General features: G+C 42.0%; 1 protein-coding gene across 1 annotated transcript in view; it reads right to left on the bottom strand.

Moving 5' to 3' along the window:
* ptprsb (protein tyrosine phosphatase receptor type Sb) overlaps positions 1-12023 on the bottom strand; it is a 186417-nt gene that overhangs the window by 98210 nt on the left and 76184 nt on the right. The window contains exon 5 of the mRNA XM_084056464.1: positions 10185-10295. Coding sequence (XP_083912590.1) covers positions 10185-10295 — 111 coding nt within the window. The remainder of the gene's footprint in view (positions 1-10184; positions 10296-12023) is intronic.

Here is a 12023-nt window from a genome sequence, read left to right as displayed (position 1 = left end):
GACAAAAGCACAAACGGGGCTCTAACAGAGAGAGAGAGTGGAGGGTTAGGAGACGATGCAGAGTGGACAGACAGCACAAGTCAACTATAGGCCACGCCCGTCTAGAATGGACACAACAAACTGGTTAATAAAAAAAACATTCACAAAGTCAAGTATGGGCAAATGGATGATGAATCTGGGGTTTCTTTGTATAAATTAATAATAATAATAATAATAATAATAATAATAAAAAATAATACAAATAATAATACATGGGTAAATTAATAATTCATATAAATTAATAATACTAAAACTGCTACTACTACTACTAATAATAATAATAGTAACTCTAAATTAATAGAAAATCTAAACATCCTCGATCAACTTGGCGTTGTAAACCTCCATTCCTTAACAAGTGACATCACTGTTATTTGGAACTTCCGAGGACCACATCTCGTTAAAGGACCACTTCAACCATTGTCAACCTCATCTATTAATATAATATGGCATAATATAATTGCTCCTCGCTGTTCTGTCTATTCACTCTGTCTCAGAGGAGGGCTGAGATCCACCAAACCTGTCATCAACGGTAGGGTTTTCTTTATTACCGCAAGAACAATATCTTCTATTTCAGCATGCTGAATCATCCCCATCGATGGTGATGTCACTGGTAGGCGGGTTTCTGAACTGTCCGCAGCCCACCAATGAGACGCAGAGTGAGTAGACTTAAATTGTGTGTGATAAGGTTGAAAATGGGTGAAGTGCTCCTTAATTATAAGATCATCATTATAAGATTATAAGATCAACAAACAGTTGGGACAAGGGTACAAGCGTGCTTTTTTCCTGTCTTTTCCGTTTTTTCCAAGGAGCGCGTCAGAATTTCAACAAATATAGATGATATACTTGACTTATATTCATAACAAATAGAAATAAGACTTGATGTCATTTGACAATGAATGCAAATGGGAGGAACAATTTCTTTTAAACTTGGAATTAAAACCAAAAAAAAAGGGGTGGGGTGGGGGGGTAAGGGGGGGGGCAGAAGCCGAAAGATACCCAGAATTGGACAGAAGAAATTGAAGACAAAGAGAGACACAGTTAAAGAAGACAAAATGAAACCAGAGCTTGTTAGAACAGATTATGGCAAAAAGCATCTCCTCAAGACCCTCTGACATGCTTGGAGACATCCTGGGCTCAAACAAGACCCCCCCGACATGCTGGAGACGTCATGGGCTGCATCCATCCATGCAGCACACAGACATATAGGCCTACATACGTGTTCGTACATACAACACATACATGTTGTACAGACATGACATCCAACCCCTTCAAACTTCTCTTCACTTTTCCTGACCTTTCCCTGTTGTCGTGCCTGATTTGCCTGGTGTGAAAAGAGGCCAATTCACACCTGGCACCATTTCACACCTGACCATTTCAAATCCTTTTCAAATTCTCCCCCCTTTGTCTGTGACAAAGCTCAGACAATCCGTTGATGTTCCACCGAAGTGCCAATGGCAGCAGGCTCTCTGAAACTTTGGAACGTCACGTTTGTACATACGGACGCGACAGCGAGCCGACCTCTAACACATTTCCCTGATATATCCCTGTGTAAAGTCATGTTTTTCTCCCCCATTGTCGTGCCTGATTTGCCTCTTTGTCTCTACTGAATTGCCACCATTGAAGTGTGTGTGAAATTACCCCATTTCACACCTGGCCAAATGCCCCCTTAACTCCATGACAAGGCACTGAAGTGCCATCGGCTGGCCCTTGAAATGGTCAGATGTCCCATCTGTACACAGTATATACATACAGTACATACATACATACATACCTACATACATCTGTACACAGTACACACATACAGTACATACATCTACAGAGCAGCATCGCACGCATTCAGTACTGTCACTAAAACCGCAGCCTGGGCACGTTTAAATGCTCCATCACAGTGGTTCTCAAAGTGGAGTCTGGGGACCCCCAAGGGTCTTAATATAGAGGGTTCCAGGGGGTCCCCAGCAAATAAAAACAAAACAACAACAACACACACTTAAGCATATCTATTTAATATGTTGGCTATTCAAAAACAAATAGGCGATCTACAAGCTCGCAATGTGCCGCGATCGAGAGCTTGTGTAATCGTTTATATAATCTTGAAAACTCTTGACACACTCTTATGTGGGTCTCCCCGACACTAAATATTTTCAAATGGTATCCTACGTCAAATCAATATGGGGGTCCTTGACATGAAAATGTTTGAGAACCACTGATCTGTCAAGTATGGCACGCCACGCGCACACGCACACACGCACACGCACACGCACACGCACACACACACACACACACACACACACACACACACACGCATGCAGAACATTGGGACAGTTTGTTGACAGACTGTACATAATTCATTCATAAATTCACGGATGATACATGTACTGTATATTCATTCATATGTTCACTGTACATTTATATGTATTGGTCTGTTCCACTCCTTCACTCTTTTCAGAGACCCTGTGCAGATATCTGGGGCCAGCAGATCACTATATTATTATTGTTTCTGTTAGTTTATATTTATTGATTTCCCGCAATTAATTTGCATTAATTGTAAACTATCGTTTGTCTCACGAGTACATGCCACACATAACGCAAATATTACACCCACTTTATTGTGTGTAAAGACCTTCACACTTAACTGTTAGTTACCTCTCCTGTGTTCCATTCAAGCTGCTATATTTCTGCTATGACACATGAATGTACCTCTGGGAAATGGTTTCATCTTATCTCATCCTATCTCAGTGGTTCTCAAAGTGTGGTCTGGGGACCAACGATCCTTAAAGGGTGTTCCATGGGGTATAAAAAATAGCCGATGAGCTCACAATGTGTCGTTTTGCATTGTGATCTCATACTTTAGACCAGTGATTCTCAAACCTTTTCATGTCAAGGACCCCCAAATTGACACTTATTAGCCCGCGGACCCCCCATTTGAAAAGATATGCCAGGGACCCCAGAGAAGATTTTTACGGCTTTATAGCAGTGATTCTCAACCATTTTAATTTCAAGGACCCCCCAGTTTGACATGCATTAGGCTACGGAACCCCATTTAATGGCATTTCTATCTCTGGGACTCCAATTCATATTGTAAAATCAATGTTAATCTAACTCTGAGAGTGCACAAATGGAACCAAATGGACCCGTTAGGGTCCATTTGGTTCCATTTGTAAACTCTCAGAGTTACAGACCCATAAGGGTCCATTTGGTTCCTGTCCTTCATTTAGCTGGGTACCCCCTGGAACCCCCTCAAGTACCCCTAGGGGTCCCCGGACCCCACTTTGAGAACCAACGCTTTAGACCGGCTATATTTGAATCATTTTGAAAAAATACTCATTTAAACATTTTGAACACAAATTTGGCAAAATCTTTTCAGATGGGGGTCCGTGGCCAAATACAATCAATGTGGGGGTCCCCTAGAAATGACCATTTTGAGAACCACTATCTTATTTGACATGGCAAACACTAATATGAACTTAAAAGACTGTGAGTTGATCCCCTGGTAACCTTGATACTAGAGCTCACATCATAAGCCACCAATAAGCTGCCTCGTCACAAAGACCTCCGTTCCGGTCCAAAGAAAAAAAGAAAACCCTTCAAGAATGTGTCAAATACAGAAGCCTAAAATGCTTTACGACAGAGAAGGGCTTCATAACGACGGATAATCCCTCCTATGTTGCGGCGGGCGTCTCTAAGCTTAAACTTAATCGAGGCAGTTTGCCGCCAAACCGCTTCACCTCTTCCCTATAAACTTTATGAGAGGCTTTCATTCTTTATCCCATTAAGACCTGGGACGCATCTGTGTCACTTTTTGATTTGAGCTAAAAAAGCATTATTTTACATTTTAGCTATTCAAAAATAGCAGATCTACAAGCTCGTAGCGCGGCACCGAGTGCCGCGCTATGAGCTTGTACATCTGCTATTTTCTTTTAAATCGAGAAAATTTGTGCAAATCTTTGAACATATATTTTTTTAAGCGAACATTTCTTTGCTTCTGGGGGTCCCTGGAACAACATATTTTGAGATGGGGGTCCGCGGCCAAATACATATGATTTTGGGGGTCCTTGAGATGATAAAGTGTTACAAAAAACTGTTAGGATTTAGAAGACATTTTTGTAGAATCGGCCTCAAGTCTTAATGGGTTATTAGCGGCCGTATCATTAGTCCTGTTAGGTCTGCGGGGAAGGAAGGCTTCACACCACGGTGTCTGCAGGAGGAAAGGCTGCAGGCTATACTATACAGTACGGTGCGGTACGGGGCGGTACGGAGGCCGGGGCCAGGCGAGGCGAGGCAGAACCTTGGCGCTGACAGGGGGGATTACAGGAGGATCACAGCTCTCTGGCTGCTGTACCTGCTAAGAGACCGACGATGGGCCTGACATTTACACAGAGCTATCCATTCCTGTCTGCCTCTCAAGGACGCAGCTTTCATTACCTTATACTGTAGCCTGGCCTGGGCTGTGAGGGGGAGTTCTTCATTAACCCATTAAGACCGGGAACGCATCTGTGTCATTTTAAGATTTCTTTGGCTACTGTATATAAAAAAATAGCAGATCTACAAGCTCGTACGAGGTTGTAGATCTGCTTTTTTTTTTGGAAAAATCGTGAAAATGTGTGCAAATCTTTAGTTTGAATATATATATACTTTTTTAAAGCGAATTTTTTTTTAACTCAAATCTTTGCTTCAGGGGATTTTACAAATGTCTTCTAAATCCTTAAGTTTTTTTTACGCTTTTTACTTATGTTGCTATATTATCAATGGTTTTCAAACTTTTTTCATGTCAAGGATCCCCAAAATAATATGTATTTGACCGCGGACAACCTCCCATCGAAAAATATTAAAGATTTGAGTTAAAAATGTATATAAAAGATTTGCACAAAAATAGCAGATCTACAAGCTCATAGCGCGGCACTCTGTGCCGCGCTATGAGCTTGTATATCTGCTATTTTTTGAATAGCCAAATAAATCTTAAAATGACACACATGCGTTCCCTTCCCGGCCTTAAAGGGTTAATATCCTCCCCTGCTATACGCTAAAGATAGATACTGAGAGAGAGAGAGATGAGCTTAATTTCTAATGCTAGTCAATGGAGGCATATCAGGGAGTGTTTTCACGGTTCGCTAACTGTATGAGTGGGAGTTAACTCATTAATGTCCTCCCCACGCTAAAGATAGATAGATTCATACTAACTGGAGATAGATTTTATGTTTAGTTTCAAACAGATAGTAAATAGAGAGGCATATCAGAGTGTTTTCACAGTTATGAGTGGGAGTTCTTCATTAGCGTCCTTCCTACGCTAGAGATAGATAGATTCATACTAACTGGAGATAGATATATTATGTTTAATTTCAAATAGTTAGTCAATATAGAGGCATATCAGGGGAGTGTTTCACAGTCACAGCAACAAAGAATTAACCACTTAAACCCTCTGTTCTAAGAGAAAACCGACCTGAGTTGCGAATTCACTTGGAGTGCTTTTTCCCTGTCTACACCGAATCTCTTTAGTACAGTATGGGCTTGTAAATCTGCTATTTTGGGCTAATGTCCCCCCCCCCCCCCAGAATATGGATGCTGGGGTTCAAGTGGTTAAATAGAAACATTAAAACTGCAATCCATAACTTATGTTTAGTGAATAAAACATTATTTTCGAGCCATCTTGTATGGTAGAATATGTTAATACAATATAACTAGCACAACTGTGGTGGTTGTATTTGGTCTCCATGCTCTTCAATTGAGAACATTTATAAATTATACTACTTTGGCAATTGGTACTACTGTGTGAAAGTCAAAATTGTATTCATCCCGTGAGAAAGCAGGCATTCTCTATTTAGCTCAGTGGTAGAAATGTTGGCACTCGGGACCCGGGTTCGAATGTCTGGTATAGGACATGAGAGTTGTGGGTTGCAGCTTCAACATAATAGCATGTAAAATTATTGGTTATATTAAAAGTAATAAATTGAGCTGTGAAACTATTTGCAGCTTTAAATAAAGGCAAACCTTTCATCCACTAAAACAGATGAAGCATATTTTATATTTATTGTAATTTCTTTCTAAATGGAATGACCCGGGCACATGAAGACATTTTTGCAGCAGAGCACATGTAGACAATATTCAGCCACAATGCTATAACATACTGTACATACAGTACACACACATGATGCACAGCACTACTAGAGGCCACAGTGTGACATGACATGTCAGGACGGTGCACACAAGACAGTAAAACATGTGACAAGTGAGGACCTTATTCAACAATAAACCATTCAAACACAACAGCATGCCATGCATGGGTGTCAGACAGACAGACAGACAGACAGAACGACAGACAGACAGACAGACAGTCAACACATGCATGCAGGTAGGCTCTCTCTTTCTCTCTCTCTCCCTCTCTTCTTCTTCTTCTCACTCTCTCCTTCTCCCTCCATGCAAACATCGCCTCTTCTTCTTTCTTTTTTTTTCTTTCTTTTTTTTAACAAAGTCTTTCCAATTCCTGGGTCTCCATGACAACCAGATCGTCCATGCATAAAATGTTGATCGGGGGAGTGAAGGCAAGGAGCAAGGACTCTGCTGCACGCAACGCAAGGACTCACAATGCAGTCCATGCACTCTGCTGCCAAGACGCACACCCACCCACCCACCCACCACCGCCCCCGCTATATAGCTTTACCTTAAACCCATCCTCATAAAAACCCCACAAAAGATCCATCTGGATCTGCTTTAAGTTCAAATATATTGTTGGTAATATTGTTTTCTTTATATAGTTTTCAATTAATCAGGGCTTTTGTTTTGTTGTTTTTCATGTAAAAACCAAAGACCAAAATCAAGGCGAAACTAAAGGAAAGATAGAGCACACCAACCTTCTCGTAGCTCTGAGGGATGGAAGGGGATTGATGCGGAACACAATGACGTGAGGGGGAGAGAGAGAGAGAGAGATAGAGAGACATAGAGAGATAGAGAGGAAGAGAGAGAGAGAGAGAGAGAGAGAACGGGGGAGACACAGAGAGAATAAAAACGGCCAGTGCAAAGCCACACGCTCTGCACCGCGCGTGGACACGTGTCCACCTCTGACACACGCACACGCACAGACACATATGCATGCACACACACGCACGCACACACACACACACACACACAGAGACACAAGCACACACACACGTGACATACGCTCAGGTGTTCACCTATTTTCAACCTTCACACATTGGTCATCACTAATGCTCATTATAAAATGACATTTCCTGTCTCAGAGGAGGGCTGTGGACAGTCCGGAAACTTGCCTACCTATATCAGTGACATCGTCGGTATGGGCAGGTTTGGCTATTTCAAAACATGATTTCAAACTTAAAGACGGGGTGCCGTGGTTTTCAGTGATTCCCCCCCCCCCCCCCAAAACATAATCATCAGGTATTATGGTTATACTAGGAGGAAGATTTTTTTCAAAAAAGTGTACAGAAATGGTTAAAATTATGTTTTTATGTGGACACGCCTCCAGTTCATTAAGTATACCTGGTTCTCACCTTAGCACCTCCTCCACCACCTTAGCACCACCCACCTGTCCTAGTCCCTCCTCCTCCTCATGCCCACACCTGTTGTGTTATGATAATGAGGGGGAGGCTATGTTTTTACTATGTCACTAAAGCGCTGTTTCTCTATTGGCACGTTTGACCCTCAAGGTTTCAGCCTCCAGGTAGAAACTCAAAATAGTCAGAGAAGACATAAAACACCATAAAAACACCACCAGGGGCTTAATGAAGTTCTATCAACCTCATAGACACATGAAAAACAGAAAAAGTGCAAAAACATGGCACCACCTCTTTAACTTTTGTATCAATGCAAATACAATGGATTCTATTTCAGCATGCGCTAACTTTCCAGGGCGATAACGGCAGTAGTTTCTATTAGCTTGGATTACCCATCGATGATGTCACTGGTGGGCCGGTTTCTGAACTGTCCACAGCCCTCCTCTGAGACACAGAGTGAGTAGACAGAAACGGCGCCATCTTATAATGAGCATTAGTGAGGACCAATTATATGAAGAGACCTTCAGCAGTACACGAGAGTGCGCGCGTGCACACACATGTGCACACCCACGCACACACATGTGCACACACACGCACAGACGCGCACGCACACACACACGCACAAACACGCACACAGACACAGACACACGCACACCTATGTTCTCAATTGATATAAAAGACTGTCAGAGGTTGGAACTTAGAACATAGATCTGGGTCTTCCAACCATAACGTGGATGAGACTCCAGTTCCAAAGGACCAGATAGGCTAGAAGGAGATAAAGAGGGAGCAGACTCGTCCAATAATAATAATAACGATGGAATCATTGCAAATACATGCAAGAAGATGAATAACCACTCACACTATACTTTTATTGGTCAGTATACTAGGCCTAGCTCCCATGACAACACAACAACAAAAGCCTATACACTTCTGTATAGATAGCTGGTTCTATGGCCTATATTTTGTTCATATATTGCAGCTTTACGTGGGTATACGTCAAAGCGTGAAGCTTGCCATTTTGTGGGTGATTATGTGGGGTGGGAGCGGGCCAATTAGAGGAGAGCTTTTGTTTTCTTTCGTATTTTGTCTTTCGTCTGTGTCTGTGCGGATGTATTTGTTGTTTTGCTCCGTTTACTGTACTCTTTGTATATTTGCGATAAGGACCCCCTCGAAAACAAGGCGATACATCTCAAGGGAGTTTGTCCTTTCAATAAAAGGTACATTATTTATAGCAGTTGTTCTCAAAACATGTTAATTCAACCTCCCCTGTGGCAATGTTAGCACCCCCGTGCGCCTATAAGGTTGCCTATACCCCCGATGCGGCGCCGTCGGTACTTCGACACGGCGAACAAAGCCAGCCGTCTCATTACACACAGAGTTTACTAAAGGTGAACGGCGTCCAATTAAGCCATTAAGACCTGGAACGCATCTGTGTCATTTTTAGCTTTGAGCAAAAAAAACAACATTATTTTACACTTTTGGCTACAAATTTTCACGATTTTTCAAAAATAGCAGATCTACAAGCTCATAGCGTGGCACTCGGTGCCGCGCTATGAGCTTGTACATCTGCTATTATTGAAAAATCGTGAAAATGTGTGCAAATCTTTGAATATATATATTTTTAAAGCGAACATTTTTAACTCAAATCTTTGCTTCTGGGGGTCCCTGGAAAAATATATTTGGAGATGGGGGTCTGCGGCCAAATATATATGTCATTTTGGGGGGTCCTTGACATGAAAAAGATTGAGCACCACTGATATAGAAACATAATTTTTTTCAGAATACTGTTGGGATTTAGAGACACGTAGAATCGGCTTCAGGTCTTAATGAGTTAAAGTCGAACAGTCATCCGTCTGGAGATGTTTTCCACTGCCGTGTGGTCTCCTAGCTGTGTCTTCATCAAGCTGTGGTTTCAGAGCTACGTTTTTGTGTTTATTTCAAATGACAAGGCCTTACAAATGAAAGTGATTGTAGTGTTCATACTTAACCCAGCATTACTATTACTACTGTTATTATTATTATTATTATTTATGTATTTGTATTTTTTTCAGAGGGGAATCGACAAAAAACTAAATCCCACCTTTACAACCAATAAGATGGAGGCATTTTCTTTCCAGCATTGCGAGCGCCTTCCTTCAGAAACCAGTTATCTACGCGGAAGTGCAGCCTTTGTTTCCCCCAACATAGTAATTTATCTCGACTCTTTCTGCCGCTATCCCTCTTCATCTGCTTCTAGCTCACAGTCTGTTTAGAATAACAGCTTCAATGAAGGTTCCATGCAGTTAAACCAAGGTGTGTTTCCAACATGTTTGCACGTCAGTCTGACACCCAGGTTTAATGAAGGGTGGGGGTGTTGTTCAGGGTGGGGGAGCAGAATAGGATCAACATAGACATATATATATATATATTTATCATAGACAGTGAATGGGTTAGTATTCACAGCTTGTGTTTGGAAAACTAAACCGATGCATCCTCAGTAAATAGACCAGCTTTACCGGTTGTAGTGGTGTGAATGTGTGTGTGTGTGTGTGTGTGTGTGTGTGTGTGTGTGTGTGTGTGTGTGTGTGTGTGTGTGTGTGTGTGTGTGTGTGTGTGTGTGTGTGTGTGTGTGTGGGGGGGCATCCTGGGGTCATGTCCTACCTCGCACATATAGGTTTGCCGGGGAAGAGTAGCGCACACCTTTAGAGTTAGTGGCCACACACTCATACTTCCCTTGGTCCGTCTCCTCACTGTTCTCGATCTGCAAGGCTCCTGAGAGAGAGAGAGAGAGAGAGAGAGAATAAAACCAAAGATATTTAATTATTAACCCATTAAGACCTGAGGCGATTCTTAAAAATGTTTTCTAAAAAAACAGTTTTTTGAAGAAAAGAAAAAGATTTTTTTTTCAAGATTTTTCAAAAATAGCAGATCTACAAGGCAAAGAAATCTAAAATGACACAGATGCGTTCCAGGTCTCAAAGGGTTAAAGGTACGCGCCATCCCAATTGGAGCCACTAGAGGCGCACCATGGGGGCTAAAGAATGGCTCAGAAGCTGTGTTCACGTTATTTGAATGAGTCCCACTAATCTTAGATTAGATGTTGGCCTATTTGACAGTGCAGAAGCATAATTGCCTTGATGCGTATAACATTAATGAGCCTCAACGAGCGTCAGCTGGACACAGACGCAGACACACACACACACACACACACACACACACACACACACACACACACACACACACACACACACACACACACACACACACACACACACACACACACACACACACACACACACACACACACACACACACACACACACACACACACACACCTGTCCTCTGCAGTGCTCTAATTTGAAAGTGACTGGATATTACATTTTTATGCTAATATTGGCCGTTAATATCGGGAGGCCGTTAATATCGGATATCCCTAATTATAACTCCATGCCTCCACCCCCCGTCCAGGGGTAGCCCCCAACAGGGGGAGCCAGCTTTCCCGACCAGCCTGTTTTAGGTTGCTGGTGGTGGACGCATAATGATGGATGCATCATTATTGTTTATTTACAAGCTACTATTAGTGTGTTTCTAGCTAGGGTCTAGACTATAGCTAACTGCCTCCCACCTGACTCTGTACAGCATCACCTAACTTACACCTAATCATCTGCTGCTGCTGTGTGCACTGACCATCCTGTTTTAGGTTGCTGCTGCTGCTGCTGCTGCTGCTGCTGGATAAATAATGATGGATGGTTGCATAATTATTGTTTTATTTATAAACTGCATTAGTGTGTTCTTCTCGGCTATAGCTAACTGACTCCCACCTGACTCTACAACAGAGCCGGTTAAACCATTAAGACCGGGAACGCATCTGTGTCATTTCTAGATTTGATGCTAAAAAAAAGCATTATTTTACACTTTGGCTATTCAAAAATAGCAGATATACAAGCTCATAGCGTGGCACCGAGTGCCGCACTACGAGCTTGTAGATCGGCTATTTTTTTTAAACCTGAGAAAATTTGTGCAAATCTTTTAACATATATATATTTTTAAAGCGAACATTTGTAACTCAAATCGTTGCTTCTGCTGGTCCCTGGAACAAAATATTTTGAGATGGGGGTCCGCGGCCAAATACTTATCATTTTGGGTGGTCCTTGACATGAAAACGTTTGAGAACCACTGACAGCAACATAGGTTTTCTTTCAAAAAACTGTTAAGATTTAGAAGACATTTTGTAAGAATCGGAACCTCAGGCCTTAAAGGGTTAACTAGCATCTGCTGTATGCACTACGCAGGCTGTCGTGTTCGCCCGCGGCTACAGACAGCGGCGCAGCACGGAAAGCTGTTTCACTTCTTACGCGTCTTTTGTTTTCCTCCCATCTCTGACAAAAGTGTTGCCTCCTTTCTAAATGAGCTATAATTATATTCCCCCGACTCTTTTTGTTTGGCAGTTCTTATAACAGCGTTTTTTTCATTTTTTTTCCCCCCCTATTTTTTATACTT

This window comes from Gymnoscopelus microlampas (genome assembly GCF_963454915.1).
Source record: "Gymnoscopelus microlampas genome assembly, chromosome: 5".
Taxonomy (NCBI): Eukaryota; Metazoa; Chordata; class Actinopteri; order Myctophiformes; family Myctophidae; genus Gymnoscopelus; species Gymnoscopelus microlampas.
Note: the sequence above shows the minus strand (reverse complement) of the source record. Positions and strands in the feature narration are given on the sequence as shown.